Source organism: Schistocerca piceifrons, chromosome 2 (assembly GCF_021461385.2).
Source record: "Schistocerca piceifrons isolate TAMUIC-IGC-003096 chromosome 2, iqSchPice1.1, whole genome shotgun sequence".
In the NCBI taxonomy this organism is placed as follows: Eukaryota; Metazoa; Arthropoda; class Insecta; order Orthoptera; family Acrididae; genus Schistocerca; species Schistocerca piceifrons.
In genome coordinates this window covers 84,080,561-84,097,940 of record NC_060139.1, presented here as the reverse complement: position 1 = coordinate 84,097,940, position 17,380 = coordinate 84,080,561, and the positions used below count along the sequence as shown (strand labels likewise).

The 17,380-nt window shown below is 40.2% G+C and overlaps 1 protein-coding gene across 1 annotated transcript in view; it reads left to right on the top strand.

The window, feature by feature from the left end:
* Positions 1-17,380, top strand: part of LOC124777500 (nuclear protein localization protein 4 homolog) — a 244,756-nt gene that overhangs the window by 66,955 nt on the left and 160,421 nt on the right. The window contains exon 5 of the mRNA XM_047252942.1: positions 13,507-13,630. Within this exon, the coding sequence (XP_047108898.1) occupies positions 13,507-13,630 (124 nt within the window). The remainder of the gene's footprint in view (positions 1-13,506; positions 13,631-17,380) is intronic.

The following is a 17,380-nucleotide window of genomic DNA, read 5'->3' as shown; positions in this document are numbered from 1 at the left end:
CCCCCCCCCCCTTCAATCCAAGGTTTACTCTGGTCCACCATCCAGTACTGCTGCATTGTGGCTCTGAAGCCTACCCAGGACAAAAAATCAAAGGCCAAGCATCCCCCACTGATGGAGTCAGGAAGTAAACAGTCCGATGGTGTCGAAGTCATACTATCTGGTGTCTCTGTCCACTCTTCAGAAGAGCTAATGGAGCTTGATGTCAGACTGGGGCAATCATCTTGTCCCCAGACTGAGCGCCCACCCATTACAGGCTCCCCTCTCCGGCGGAAAGACAGAGTGACAGTGCAACCCTAATCATAGTTGGCTCCCATACTACAGTGGAACATTAATGGGTTCAGGACACATGTGGAGGAACTGAAACTGCTGGTGCAAGAATGCCCCATGTGCCCGAGTTTACAAGAAACACATTGTAAAGCCACTGACAGTCCTGTGCTACAGAGCTACACTCTTCACCGAAAGGATGGTCTGACGGGGGACAGAGCCAAGGGAAAGGTTGCTGTGTTTGTCAGTAACATGCATCTCTTCTCTGCTCTCCCCCTGGCTACTGGCCTGCAGGCAGCTGCTGTCAGTATTCATGGGTGATGGAGGATCACTGTTTCTACATCTACATCTATACTCTGCAAACCACTGTGAGGTGCATGGCAGAGGGTACATCCCATTGTACGAGTTATTAGGGTTTCTTCGTGTTCCATCCATGTATGGTGAGTGGGAAGAATGATTGTTTGAATGCTCCTCTGCCCGCAGTAATTATTGTAATCTTATTCTCACAATCCTTGTGGGAGTGACACTTGGTGGGTTGTACTATATCCCACTCACTGCATCTACCACTGCCAGATACAATACACTCTGAGGCTCTCATAGATCATGTAGAACAAATTCCACAATCATTTCTAGTACTGGAAGACTTCAGTGCCCATAATGTCTTGTGGGGCTCGACCTCTGCTGGCCCTCAGGGTTGGGTTTTGGAGAGCCTCGTGACATCTCACGAGCTGTGCATCTTCAATACAGGTACCCATACTCATTTCTGCACTGCTGTTGGGTCATTCTCACCCATCAACCTCTCTTGTGCTCTTCAGTCCTTGCAGACACTGTTCAATGGGAGGTCATTGACAACCTTCATTCCAGTGATCACTGCCCACTCCATTTTCACTTACTGGATGGAGCACTACTTGAAGAGAAGTCACTAATATGAATGGCCATCAGAGCTAACTGGAAGTTTTTCAGCCAGATGGCTGTGTTTGAACACGCCAACAGCATCCAGGAATGGATGAACCACATAATGGGAGTGATCCATCATGCTGCTGACTTATCCATCCCAAAATCCTCAGGTCATCTGTACGTTGATGAACTGATGAGTGCCATTCAGCCGTCTGGGACAGGTGTGTAGCTCTTCGATGATTTAAATGTCACCCTACAGCAGACAACCTTACAGCCTTTCAAGTTACAAGAGCCAAGGCTAGACATGTAATTAAGGAGAGCAAGAAAATTTCATGGCAAGCATTCGTGGACTCTATCAATTGTTCCACTTGTTCCACAAAAGTACAGGAAGCCATCAGGAGGATTTCTATTAAATGCAGTCATTTACCCATAGCAGCAGTATGGAAACAGGGTTGTCTCCTAAACAGTGCCCGAAGACATCGCTCAGATGCTGGCAGAGAATTATGCACAAACTACTGCCAATGGCAGCCAGGATCTGATGTTTCGCTGCTGCTGTGTGACTGTAGAGAGGAGAAAAGTGGACTTCAGATCCAACAATTTTGAGACTTACAACTATCCTTTCTCCATGTGGGAGCTGGAATCGGCTCTGTCTGAGACTCACCCAGTATTGACCAAATCTGGTACTGCATACTTTGACATTTGACAGCAGCATCAAAGGAAATCCTCCTTGAATGTTTTAATCTTATATGACAGACAGGTAACTTCCCCAGCCCATGGAGAGAGGCACTTTTGATACCTCTTCTCAAACCAGGAAAGGGCCACATATGTGCCAGTAGCTATTGCAGTATTGCCTTAACAAGCTGTGTAGGAAAGATCCTGGAGCAAATGGTTAACTGTTGTGTGATCTGGTTGTTAGAGGCCAGGCAAATCCTTAGCCACTCTTAGTGTGGATTCTGGAGATTTTGGTCCACAGTCGACAACCTGACCCTGCTAGAGGCAGCTGTTCAGCAGGCTTTGCTAAGTAAGCATCACTGTACTGGTATATGCTTTGGTATCAGTAAGGGATACAATACTACTTGAAGACGTTGTATTCTCTCACAACTCCAACAGTGGGGATTTCGTGGCCACCTTACCATCTTCATATGGTCTTTCTTGTCTCAGTGGCATTTTAGGATCCAAGTTGGTGACTCGCTGTCAGATCATTTTGAGCAGGAGTATGGTGTCCCTCAGGGCAGTATTTTTAGGGTTACCCTTTTTGCCACACCCATAAACAGTATCACATCGACTATAAAGAGTCCTTTACAGTACTCCTTATTTGTGGATGATTTTGCTGTTTTCTGTTCCTCCTCCAGTGCTGCAACAGTGAGCCATTAGTTACAACTTATATTGTGGAGGTTAGAGCAGTGGGCTCCAAAGATGGGTTTTCTGCAGGTAAATGTGTGTGTGTGTGTGTGTGTGTGTGTGTGTGTGTGTGTGTGCTTGCGTGTGTTCATTGTAATTGTTCTCGCTGTATTGTTAATTTACCTGACTTGCATATAATGGACACCATTCTACATTTTAGAGACTCAGTGAAGTTTCTGAGCATCATTTTTTACTCCAAATTATCATGGTTGCCACACCTGAGAGACGTGAAAGCCAGAGTCCTTAAGGCACTTAACATCATAAAGTGCCTTAGCCATTGGTCTTGGGAAGCAGACAGGGAACGTCGGCTCCTGTTTTATCAGGCTTTTATGCATTCTTGGCTGGGCTGTGGGTGCACAGTGTATGGATGGGCGAGGCCTTCTTATTTGAAGATCATTGACACTGTTCACTATGAGGATATTTGGCTGGCCGAGGGTGCATATAGGACCAGTCCCATACCCAGTCTCTGTGCTGAGGCTGGGGAACCTCCACTCACCATCCAATGGCAGTTCCTCGAGGTGCATCAGGCATGAAGCTCTTTGCAGCTCCGACTTCACCCGCATACCGTACATGCCGCTGCTCGTCTGCGTCTGAGATGTCTTTTCTCCAACTGTCCGTGAGCGAAAAATTCCATTTGGGACCTGCATGCAGCATGTAATGGAGTCACTCAGTGTGGAGCAAGTACAACCCCAAATCCAGGGCTTTAACCGTCTGCCACCCTGTTTATTACAGAGGCCCAGCATAATTTAAGATTTAGTGCAGTACAGGAGAGATTGCACTCGTACTTTTGTTTTTAATGTAATATTTTCTGACATTTTATAGGACCACCACAACTAGGTAGCTGTCTTTCCAGATGGGCCTAAGCAGGGAGACTCCATTGGTTGTTCCGTTGCTTTCCCGCATTGTATCTTTGAAGCCCAACTGCGTCAAGAATTTACTGTCTTCATCACAGAATCATATGCAATCTTGTGGGCACTGGAGCAGATGAAACATTCTTCCAGCACTAAATTTCTTGTGCGTTCCAATTCTGTGAGTGGCCTTCACCCTCTCCAACGTTTGTACCCAGCAGATAATGTAATTCAGAATATCCAGAATGCCCTCCTCCAACTACAAAGACTGGGGAAGCAGATGTCTTTCTGCTAGGTAGCAGGGCACATGGGTACTGCGGGGAAAAAATGGGCGGATCTAGCAGCCAAGGAGGCATGTTGTGACACCCAGTTTGTATCAGTGTGCCATCCCCTACTTGCCCTCACTATTTGAGGTACAAATTCATGCATCAATGGGAAGATGAGTGGCCAAAATTGACTGAAATAAGCTCCGTGTAGTAAAGTGCACAACTTAGCTGTGGCGTACATCCTCCCAGCTACACCAATGGGACAAGGTCTTTCATACTCATCTTCACATTGGCCACAGCTGCATGATGCATGGCTTCGTGCTCCAGCGAGAGGACCCTCCAATGTGTGGTGCTTGTGGCATACAGATCACGGTGTGCCACATGTTTTGGACTGTTTTATTTTCCAATCAGCAGGCAGCGGCAGATTTGCTACCAGATGTGCCCTCTGTTTTAAGTAATGTTCAGATGAATGTGGTTCGAGTTTTAAAGTTTTGTGAATTGTCCAGTATTTTTCCCAAGATTTTAGGGGAATAGTTTTAATGTGTTCACAGGGTGACTGGCTCACCTGTGTATTTTTTAAGTGGTCAGCCAGTCGCAGTTCCCCATGCTTTTATTTTAGCTCCTCTGTTGTTTTACTTGTGTTTTAATCTCCTATATAGCACATTTTAATATTTTTTGTTATTGTCTTAATGTGTTCGTTAACATTTTCACAGTTTTATCCACATTGGTTTCATTTAATGCGTATAAGCTGATAACCTTGCCATTGATTGCCTGTAAACTCCAAACACACACGCACACGCACACACACACACACACACACACACACACACTGCTGGAGACTGGGGCTATTTGAGTGATAAGCTCAAGGGAGCAATTCGGGACTCTTGGCGGCAAGTTCTGGAAGAAGGCAGACCTGCGTAGAGTAATGTGCGTGGTTCAGTATTATAGGTAATTGTTTCTGGAAGGCGACGGCTGCTATAATATTCTGATTTTTGAAGGGACTTTTACATTTCGAGGGGTCTGAATGTGCTCCACAGTAGGACTTCAGCGTTTACCACTTGATTTACAGAAATGATAATGGACAGAATGTGAGTAACTATTCTGTGTATCACATGTGTTAATTTGTGAGTCATCATGTTGAACTCTGAACCATTTTGAGCTGGACAATTTTTCGTGTATTGTGATCATGGAATTGACTTAGATTTCATGAGTCTTTGATGACTATTTAGTTTGGAGACTTTGCTATCATTCTCATAATGCTCTCAATTTAACTTTACTGCATTTGATAAGATTATTTTCTGACTATTTTCATTGAATATCGTAGGACCATTTCCCATTTATTTGAGGTGTTTCTCCTCGAATAAACATTATTAAGCCTAGTTCTCTGTCATCTACATTTACAGACATTAGAGTAGAACCCTTTTTATTAAATTATTCATTTATCTTTTGTTTTATATTTCTGTGTATTTTATTAACTTGCAGTTCTAGCCAATGCATAGACTATTTGCCTACAGGGTCACAGCTACAGGTTACTATTTGCAGTGAATTAGCTGTGAAGGATGAGAGCAGACGTATGGCTCTACCCTTTGACTACATCGAGCTATTCTTTTTTATATAAAGCTGTGCATAGCCCAAGAACCTAAGGTATGAGTAACCACAGGTAGACATGCAACTGGTTTGCTCATGTTGGGTGCTGTTTCGAAGAGGAACCACTCAATAGTAACTGTTGGGTACCATTGCAACCAGTTACTGTACCTGCTCCTGCTGCAGTTTTTGTTGCTGCTTCTGGAGCTACCTGCCCTTCCGGCATTGAAAAAAATGCTATATTCATGGTGGCTACAATTTAAAAAAAGAATGTTGCACGTGTAAGAACATCTGTAATTGCCACTTTAGTATCAGAGTGGCTGTGACAAAGTCGCAGGGTGGTCAGTGTCAGCATGAATGATGTAACTGTACTAGCTGATGGTGGGCGACTATATGCCAGGGAGCTAAACCACAGAATAGGGAACGAATCTTGATGTGTGAATCAATCTACAATGGAGCATAGAGTCTGAACACAGTGTAGAGATCAAGCGTGAAGAAAAAAACAACACGCGACCAGTGCGAGCGACTGATAGCTGAACACATGGATACAAAGAGAGCTCTGCGTGAGGCAAAGTCTTCGTCTGTGAGCATTGAAATCAGTGTTAGAATTGCTGAGCCATCCTTATTACTGCCAGCAGGTAAACACCTGGGTCTGTGGTTCTGCCCATGTCATGGTTCAGGCGCAGCGTTTTGTCCTGTTCTGCTGCAATAACCATGCCATATCCTTTGCACCCATCTCAGTGTCTGTGATGGGGATACTGAAACCTTGGTCCATGGTTTCAGAGGAGCACCTTAAAAATGCATCCACAACTTTACCAGATGCAGTGGAAGAGTACCCTGTAGTTCTCGTGTCCAAGAGTGTCCACTCCACACACAGGCTAGGGGGAGATACCCATTACCAACTGTCCACCTGTGCTGTGCAGAAGCAGACTGCCACCCCTTGGCTGCTGGCAAAGCTCTCTGGTTTCAGCAGTGCCCATCTATAAGTTAAGTTGGCACTGAGACATCAATGGTCTGTGAAAACTCTGGACATACCAGAGGGACCTTCAAAATACATTCTCCCATATACTTCACACAGTGTAAGTTGGGAAACAAACAGACTGTGCAGGGGAAAATAAATCAACACAGATGCTCTTCTCCAAAGGCTACTTGTTGCTGTGGTACATCTACATCTACATAGGTACTCTGCAAGCCACCGTATGGTGCATGGCAGAGGGTACCCTGTACCACTACTTGTCATTTCCTTTCCTGTTCCATTTGTAAATAGAGTGAGGGAAAAAATGACTGTCTTTATGCCTCAGTATGAGCCCTAATTTCTCATATCTTATCTTTGTGGTTCGTGCGTGCAATATATGTTGGTGGCAGCAGAATCATTCGGCAGTCAGCTTCAAATGCCGGTTTTCTAAATTTTCTCAATAGTGTTTCTCGAAAAGAGTGTCACCTTTCCTCCATGGATTCCCATTTGAGTTCCTGAAGCATCTCCATAACACTTACATGTTGTTTAAACCTACCAGTAACAAATCTAGCAGCCTGCCTCTTGAGTTGCCTTGATGTCCTACTGCAGAAATAGCTGAAAGACTAGACAATGCGAGTATGCTATGGTGTCAGACACAATTTACGTTTATGAAATTGATTCTATTGATCCATTAACTTGCTTTTTCCAAAAACTTTTCCACAACCGGAAATATTTTTGGAGACCTCCTGTTGGTGTGCTACTGATGATCTGCCCCCCCCCCCCCCCCCCCTCTCTCCGCCCCTTCATTTTGATCAGCAAAACTACAACTTTTCAATTGCTTATTCAAATGTAGTAGTAACAAAAAGTCATGTTTAAGTCGTTAGGGAGAGTGAGGAACAACTGCCACGTTATTTTCTGCCAAGAACTATTGAACTTGCAGAGTGGTGTGGACAGTGGCTTTATCGTGATGCTTCAGCCATTTCTGCTCGCCGTTGTATATGCATTTGCATAACAGTTTCCATGTAGTCTCTTCAGAACATTCTGGTGAAAATTTGATCAACAATTTGTGCTGATGGAACAAATTCATTATGTACAATCCATTTTACCAAAGAAGCTAGTGAATATCTTCACTAATGTTCTTACATGACATGTATTTTTTGGCCCCATTGACATTGTTTTCCACATGAGTGACAGTTGTTTGATTGCTTGGTTATAAGTGAAGCACCATGTCTCATTATTAACCACAATTTTTGGAGGGGGGGGGGGGGGGGCAGATCACCATCACGTACTACATTTTTTAATTGATCCTCCAGTTCACAGGACAGAATCATGTAGATTTTTTTCCCTTAGGTCTGCAGCACAAATTTCGCAAGAATGTATTTCATACTCATTCATTCTGATAAAATGGACTGGCATGTGCTCTGTAACAAAGAAATTATCTCTCACCTCTCAAAACTCAACAGTTAGCTGATGAATGCCTTTGTAGACAGGACTTTTGACTTGTATCTTTGCATTTGATTTAGATGGTCTCCTTCAAATACCTCTTTCACCATTGTTAATTTCAATTGTGGATTCTCTTTAACAGAAAAAAATACCTCTTCTTACATATTGCCTGTTCTTTATGATCTGCTGTAGCAAGAGTTACTGAACATTTTAATCAATACAAAGGAAGAACACTAAGCCCCTTCACAAATTGAATCACGAACTTGTAGGCTAACTTCCCTTAGTGATGGAACTTGCAGCTACATTTTATTTACCTGTTGAATAGGATTTTTGCCCCAAGCCGCCTCATATTTCAGTATGATAAATTAACTTGAAGTAGATGCTAAATAGAACTAGGTCTATTGCTCTTGGATATTGCTATGTGACTGTAACAACTTGTCTGTATCAAACAACTGAGAACTCAGAATGAATTTTCACTCTGCAGCAGAGTGTGCACTGACATAAAACTTCCTGGCAGATTAAAACTATGTGCCAGATTGGGACTCAGACCAGAGACCTTTGCCTTTAATGGGCAAGTTGTTTACCAAATGCTTAGGTTTCGGTCCCAGTCTGGCACACAGTTTTAATCTGCCAGGAAGTTTAATGTCTGCGCACTCCATTGCAGATCGAAAATTCATTCTAGGAACAATCCCTCATGTTATGGCTACACCTAGCTATACACATGAGTTTTTCACTCTCAGCTTTTGGGAGCAATTAGTATTGTGTAAACAGCGCAGAGTCAGCTCGCCAGCAGTGTCGGAGAGTGGGGCAAGATCTTCCATAGTCACTGCTGCGAGTGTAGACCTCTCATGTAGACAGCAACCTCCATCTCTCAAGAGCTGCTCACTGTAGCTCTCGGACAAGGAAAGCTACATGGACATTGTGAGGAGAACAGAGAGTACTCGGTGGGTACTGAGTGGCCATATTGTGTCCCAGATTTGTGCTGTATTTCACATTTTGTCCACTGCCACATCTGAGTAATATATTTGGCCACACTCAAATACACATTAAATAAAAGTACCCATGAAGCAGCATGTTTTGAGCCACTAGTAGGGGGGGGGGGGGGGATTTTGTCAAGGCATGTTTCTCAGCAAAGAAATTGGCCATTTTACCTCTTAAATGAACAGCATAAGCAGTTAGCCTGTTTCAAAAGTTCTAGACTTAAACAGTACTACTTAGCAAATGACATATAAAAATATCATGCACATATTATATAAAATTAACAAATGAAAATAAAATTGTCACCAAAGAGACTCAACCCCATGTTAATGTGAAAATATGAACGAAAGACTAGCACGCTACTTGCTGTGCGTATCGACACTGGAACGAGTTGCTCTATAAATGTGTACTGGCATTGTCGACACAGTTGACACTTCTGTCACTATTGATACACATTGTGAGTGAATGTCAGCGATGTGAGGCAAAAAAAGTAATGGAGAAAGCTGCCAGAAAGTGGACTTAGGACGAAGCTGGGCATTTGATTAGTTTGTACGAGGAAAGGTCAGCATTATAGAATGTACAGTTACTGGACCACAGGAACTGACATAAGAAGTAAGTATATGTACACTGAAGAAGCTTGCCAGAATAACCACACTCCAAGGAGTCAGGTAAAGTAGTTTTATAGCATAGATTTATTAAGGTAGAGGAACAAGTGAAGTTGTGTTTGAAAGTAGTTGTTTTGAAACTTGAAAAATTGCCATTTAATTTCAAAAAATACTGCTGTACCATTTCTGTAATTTTTTATCATGTATTATTTTTTATTATATTATTATATTGGGTGTTGAGGGAACAGACCTTCAGGAATTTATAAGTGGCTCCTTATGATGGTACAATTAAAAATATTGAAGTAAATGTATGTCCAGAAATGCCTCATTTATCAGGCATCTGCCCTATTTGGCTTTTGAGCATCTATGGATATCAAGACAAAATTGGTGTAAGGTTATTTAATTGTAACTGTTATTTTACCAAATATTAAAGAGAATAAACATAGTTGATGCTAGAAATATCAGTGTCACAAGCAACCTGTCCTTAACACTAACGGATTTACGCTTAATAGTATGTAGATTGGCAATTTTGTGTCCAATTGTAAATAGTATTTCTTCCATCTCGTTCGCTGTCATTCGTGTAAAATTTTGGTATTGTGGATTTTACATCACAAGCTCTACAACGAGGTTCTTGCATGCTCCAAAATCACCCTGCTCCTAATCTACTTTGCCACTAAATGTATTAAAACTGCAGGTGCAGCATGATGCTCCTCCATCACTACCTCTTCCTTCACACCGAAAACTACGACAGAAAAATTTCACAGAAAGTACTCGTAAGGAACATTTAGACAGTAACTATCAACAAAAATTCACCGCTCGTGTAAACAATTCTGAGAATACAAAACTGCCTGAGAGCAGAAAACAATCCATGTCTCCGCAGTATCATTTATTCGAGGAGTGCTTGTCCTACAAGCTACACAGGTGAACTTGTTTGAAGTTTGGTAGGTAGGAGATGAGGTGCAGGCAGAAGTGAAACTTTAAGGATGGGTTGCGAGATGTGCTTGGGTGGCAGGGGTAAAATACAGGGAGCGAAAGGCTATTTACAATTTGTACAGAAACCAGATGGCAGTTATAAGAGTCGAGGGGCATGAAAGGGAAGCAGTGGTTGGGAAAGGAGTGAGACAGGGTTGTAGCCTGTCCCCAATGTTATTCAATCTGTATATTGAGTAAGCAGTAAAGAAAACAAAAGAAAAATTCGGAGTAGGTATTAAAATTCATGGAGAAGAAGTAAAAACTTTGAGGTTCGCTGATGACATTGTAATTCTGTCAGAGACAGCAAAGGACTTGGAAGAGCAGTTGAACGGAATGAACAGTGTCTTGAAAGGAGGATATAAGATGAACATCAACAAAAGCAAAACAAGGATAATGGAATGTAGTCAAATTAAATCGGGTGATGCTGAGGGAATTAGATTAGGAAATGAGACACTTAAAGTAGTAAAGGAGTTTTGCTATTTAGGGAGTAAAATAACTGATGATGGTCGAAGTAGAGAGGAAATAAAATGTAGACTGGCAATGGCAAGGAAATCGTTTCTGAAGAAGAGAAATTTGTTAACATCGAGTATAGATTTAAGTGTCAGGAAGTCGTTTCTGAAAGTATTTGTATGGAGTGTAGCCATGTATGGAAGTGAAACATGGACGATAACTAGTTTGGACAAGAAGAGAGTAGAAGCTTTCGAAATGTGGTGCTACAAAAGAATGTTGAAGATAAGGTGGGTAGATCACGTAACTGATGAGGAGGTATTGAATAGGATTGGGGAGAAGAGAAGTTTGTGGCACAACTTGACTAGAAGAAGGGATCGGTTGGTAGGACATGTTTTGAGGCATCAAGGGATCACAAATTTAGCATTGGAGGGCAGCGTGGAGGGTAAAAATCGTAGAGGGAGACCAAGAGATGAATACACTAAGCAGATTCAGAAGGATGTAGGTTGTAGTAGGTACTGGGAGATGAAGAAGCTTGCACAGGATAGAGTAGCATGGAGAGCTGCATCAAACCAGTCTCAGGACTGAAGACCACAACAAACAACTCTCCCTACTGGGCACACTGTGTTGCTGACCCATTATCAACAACTGATTTATGTATCTGTGCATCTCAGTGATTTCTCTGTATGATGATTGTTTGTCTTTCCTCATACCATTGTTTTAGGTTCACCTATGATTTTCAGTTACTGTGTTAACATAAAGCAGTTTGACTTTAAAGTACATTAACATGCATTAGTCTTCCTCATATTTCCCATTAATGATTGTACCTCTGCTGACAAATGGATTCAATTTACTGTGGTATAACAGAATGAAATATTTCATTAGTTAAATTTTCACAATTATCTTCATTCTATAAGTGGATCTACATTTTGAAAACAAATTAAAGATGCCGTTCCTTGAGGTACATCTTAATCTCTACAAACTTAAAATAGACTGGATTGGTTAAATCTAAAGAATAAGAAATGAAAGATAAACCAATAAAGCTTTTTGTGAAGACTTTGCTTTGTAACAGTCGTGTTAAGCTAGGTGCATTACACGTGGAACAACTGTAAGACAGTTTCTTTCCACACACTCGTATCTTAAGATTAGATTAGATTCAGTTTTTGTTCCATAAACCCAAAAATGAGATGGTTCTTGTTGGTGTGGAACATGTCAGAAAGTATAACATAAAAACGTAAAACATTTGAATATAATACTTACTACCCTGATCATTTGTCTGGAGATTGTCGAAAGGTGAATACAATGCGGTAAACTGGAACAGCTAATATTTACAGAATTAACACACTGTCAGAATGAAACATTGTTATGCACAATTAATAAATCTATCATACACAAAATACCTGATCTTGACTGTTGTGACCAAGTGTTATCTCATCCCCTAAAATGAAAAGTAAATATAAACCAGTCAAAGATATCATATTATATCTTTCCATTCTTTTGTTATTTGTACCTCTAATTGTTGATAAATAAAAGTGAGATCATACTGACTCTTTTTATTTTATAAATTAGTTGCCTTAACTTAAATAGAGATGAACAGTTTGAAACATGTGAAAATAATTGTGTGTTACAGAAACACTTGTAGGCGGTGACCACCCAAGATGTTGCTAACTTTCATGTTCCTGTGGCTAATAACTTTCACTGTCTCCTTCAAGCATGTCTAATCACATACAGCAATTTTTTACCTCTTGTATTAAAAACCCAGCTTTGCAGAGCACATAATGTGGTTTAATTGGAAGACGTCAGATATATGCGTCTCAGTAGTTCAGTTTGCTTTGCCAGGAACATCTTACATCATGTCTTGTTAAGGTCTCGTGAAACACAAGGTCAGCTCACAGTACACTCTATTTTGTATCACACTTAGTGTGCAATTTGTTAGAACTAATTTAAACATAAAACATAAACATTAATAGACTGAAATATATGACAGCCTAATACAGAGTTAGTCCATAAAGATCACAGTTGAGTGCAAAGAGCAAGTTTATAAAACACATTGAGTAATTCAACATATTTAGAAATACCATAGCAGAAACACAGTGAGTTTGTGTCATTAATGCCCATAATAATTATTTATTACTTCAAGATCAATTTGTAATTACAATATTCACATTATCGGTTTCAGCAGTTTATTGCCATTTACAGATGTGGTTAAACCACTAACAATTTTGTCATGCTGTGTACATTCCAGAACATCTTAAAGTGGTATAAAATATGTCCATTCATTAAACACTGTGCCGTTGTGTAGTAAAGAGTCTTTCAGCACTATGTCAATTCTTAAAAATCTCGAAATCCAGCTTACAAGACACATAGTATCAACATCACTGCACATTACAAAGTGCAAAAGACAGGATGTATGTTTTCTCACATGGTTGTTTTGTGGAGTTCGTTCTGATCACTTTCTCCCAGTGCCCACACTATTGCCTAAATACAGTTATGTCTACCACTGAAATTTGTGCCAGTACTTTGTAAACTCTTAAACCAGTGGCCTAAAGTTGTATGTATGTTGTGCTGTAATAATAACAGCCAACTGATGTGCTTGTACTGTTGTCGTCACACAACCATGTTTAAAATTGTATTATTATTGTTATTATGGCTGTCATTATTATTATTATTATTATTATTATTATTATTATTATTATTATTAATGATATGAAATTATTTCTTAGAGACATATTAAGTCTCTCAACTTTTGCCTGTATTCATTATTATTTTTATTGTTGTTGTTGTTGTTGTTGTTAGAGTTAGAAGATGATTCACACCATCTAAATGGTTGTCCTTTGTTTTTGCAGGGGTAAATTTGTAAACCTGGAGGATATTAGCTGTCGAATCAGGGCTGGTTGCAAAGATCATCCACCTTGGCCTAAGGGTATTTGCTCAAAATGTCAGCCAAATGCCATTACCTTGAATCGACAGGTTAGTATCATGGAAAGTTTATAATTATATATCAGATGTTTATCATTTTTTTAAAATTCTTACATTGTTTTAATATGTTAGCTGGGTTGTGTTTCATTTCATTCCAGTTTTATTCTTATAAACAAGAAGAAAGTGAATTTTATGTTTTTTGTTTTCTCTGCTTTTATTGTTTTCTTGTATAATTTGTTCGTAATAACTGTGGAAGCCATTATATGAGGTAACAGTCTTGCTTTTTTGCCTAAGCAGAGAACAGTAAAGAGGCAAGAAAGCACGATGGTCACCTCATGTGTGGCAGCGGCTTCCCTATCCTACATATTTTTCTGTATGGCTGCTTGTGGGTTGTTGTCCAAAATTGAATTGCTGAGTGAATTATTACATTTGCCTTTGTCTGTCATTAAGACTTGTGAATTAAAGTCAATTCTTCTGCTGTTTGCTTATTCTTTTTATTGTCTACTCGTGAGGCCTGATTCAGACCACATAAAGTCGTGTTGCATTTGCCGGTGAGCTTTGTTTTATTCTGCATCCAAACTTACTTCATTCTTTGGGCATGTTTATGCTCTTCTGTTCAGTTGTATTTGGTTGCTAATCTTGATTTATACCTACTGTCTGTAAACGAATTTGATCAATTGTTGGTATTATTTTTGCGTGGCTGTATGTCCCATCCATCTTCACTTCGTTTTCATTGTAGTAATGGCATTGCATTTTGAAGGATGGAGGTTCAAATCCCTGTATGACCGTCCGTATACAGGTATTCTTTAGTTTCTCTCTGTCACTAAAGGAAAATGCTGAGATAGTTCCTTTCTAAGTTCATGACTGATTTCTTTCTTCATCCTTCCCTAATCTGAGCTTGTGCTCCATCTCTCTTGATACCATCATCATTGGACTTTTTAACATAAATATTCCTTCCCTCATTAGAGCCATAGTTGAGAAGTCCACTCCAGTCTGTTCCTCAGTTCATTTCTTTGTTTTCCTTTTTCTCGTAGCTATTTCCAACAAGCATCTTGCTCTTTGCTTGCTGAGCAGCCGTTGGCATTTCAGTAGTTTCGCGTGAAGTCTCACTGCAGTAAGTCAAAACTGATAATATACATGTAATGACCTCTCCATTTCAGGCACATCAGAAGCTTAGTTTGGAAAACTATTTAACTTCACAAAGACAAAACAGGTCATTTTTTACTCTTCTGTTAATTTTCCTGTTCATCCATTAATTGTTGCCAACTACACTAAACACAAAAATTTGTCAACTGGTTGTATGACTTCAGTGTTGATTTGTGCTATCTTCTTTTCAATATATAAACTCACTAGCTGAGTATCCTGCATTGCTGAGGTATGTATGTATTCCAAATTTTTACTAGTCCATCTCTTAACCCCCCCCCCCCCCCCCCCTGTAAATCTGCTACTCTCCCCCTATGTCCATCTGCTCCTCCCCCCTTTGTCCAATTCTCCTCTCCCAGTTCCATCTCCTCCTCCTCCCCCTTCTCCCTGTCCATCTCCTCCTCCTTCCTTTCTCTGTCCATCTCCTCCTCTTCCCTTTTTCTGTTTATTTCCTCATCCCCCTCTGTCTGTTCATCTCCTCTTCCTCCCCTCTCTCTGTTTCTTTCTTCCTCCCCCCCCCCGTCTCTGCTGTGTCCATCTCTGTATTTGATCTCATATCTCCTGATCTGTACGTTGTACAATGATATAATTTTTCTGGTACATTAAGTGATATATGTGAATATAGTCTGCAAAATGTGTCATGAATACAATTAGTAGTGAAAAAGTAATAAATTAAAACTTCATGCCCCATGCGGCAGTTTTACTACATGAGCAGTGTAAGTGTAGTAAATGATAAACAATTTTCCTTTCATTATTTTGTGGGGGTAATCAGCAAGAAAAAGTTTCGTAAGTGTTTTAAACTATATATAAATATAATAGAGGGAAACATTCCACGTGGGAAAAATATATCTAAAAACAAAGCTGATGTGACTTACCAAACGAAAGTGCTGGCAGGTTGATAGACACACAAACAAATGCAAACATACACACAAACACAAATGAATTTTGTGTGTATGTTTGTGTGTCTATCAACCTGCCAGCACTTTCGTTTGGTAAGTCGCATCATCTTTGTTTTTAGATAAACTATATATAAAGTTTGTTATAAGTCTCTAAGTGCCCTCATTCTCAAATACTGGATGACTAAAGTGTAAGGTATTCATGCGTGGTGGGATACACTCCTTTTTCACTCCCACCCCCACCCTTTTATAGGTAGGTGGTTCTTGCCCATACAATAGACCAGGAAGAGATGTGGAAAAAATTATGTATATTCTATCATGAAATATGTTGAAAGTGCTAAACAACAAACCTAGTTGTTGGTTGTTACAATCAATGAAAAAAAGTATGTCACGGACGTAGTGAGTGTACAATTATTTCATTTAGGATTCTGAATTGGCACCATGTCACCAGCCACATAATTCCATGTACATTTTAATATGAAGACTTTTATGCTTATTCCATCTCCAGTGGGAATGTTTTTTAATTAATTTTATTTGGTTTTACTGATGGACACACATACCATGTTGCTTGACATGAACTTATTTGCTCTGAAATTCGTTGTCACCAATATGTGATTTTATGTGCAAATAATTTCTGTTTATTATATCTTTACTCAGTGATTTTGTACATCCTTTACACCTTGATAATTCATTTTAATTATGATGTAAAGATTTCCTCAATAGATTCATGTACTTATGCAGAAGAAAATTTTACAAGTGTTGAAACCATGCCCAAGGTTTGTTAATAAACCATTATACCTGCAACTGTTTGACTGATTTGATGCCCGCATCTCGTGGTCGTGCGGTAGCGTTCTCGCTTCCCACGCCCGGGTTCCCGGGTTCGATTCCCGGCGGGGTCAGGGATTTTCTCTGCCTCGTGATGGCTGGGTGTTGTGTGTTGTCCTTAGGTTAGTTAGGTTTAAGTAGTTCTAAGTTCTAGGGGACTGATGACCATCGATGTTAAGTCCCATAGTGCTCAGAGCCATTTGAACATTTGAACTGATTTGATACTGGTTTTCAGGTCTACTCTGAAACTTAGTCTATTGAGTTCTTCCATTAGTTGTTGAAGTCTTATCTGTACCAGATGTAAATGATACAATTTTATCATCAGAATTAAGATGATTCAGATATGTTTCGTTAACACATACTGAGTTTAAGAATCTACAAGATGCTGAAATAGTTTTGGCGATATGGATTCTCTTCTCCTGTCTCCTCTTTCTATTTTGAATTTTGCACTGCCATAAGGAAATCTAATGGAAATAATAGCATTGACCTATAAATTGTGCAAAAACGTTTTGGACATCCTGCATATCTACTAATGTCTGGGGTTTGGGTTCAGAACTTGGAGATAATTATGTAATAAGCAGAAAAGAAACTTATAGTTGGAAATAAACACAGAACAGTAACCAAATTACAGGCAATCTTTTGAAAAGGGCACAGACATACACACCCGTGAAAGCAAAGTCAGCTACTTGGTAACATTTTGTACCATATTGCTCCAGTCAGTGCATTGTAACGTGCTTGTATCCTCCTTGACATGCTGTCCACAAGATGGTCAAGACATTATAGCTCAGGCATGTCCCACTCTTTAACAGTGGTCATGCTGTGGTCATTCAAGGTGTAAGAGAGGAGGATTCCTGCATCGACACACTGCGAGTTTCGAATGGTCCATAACATATTTCAATCAGCTACACGTCTGTAGATACCACAGGTAATTCTGAGA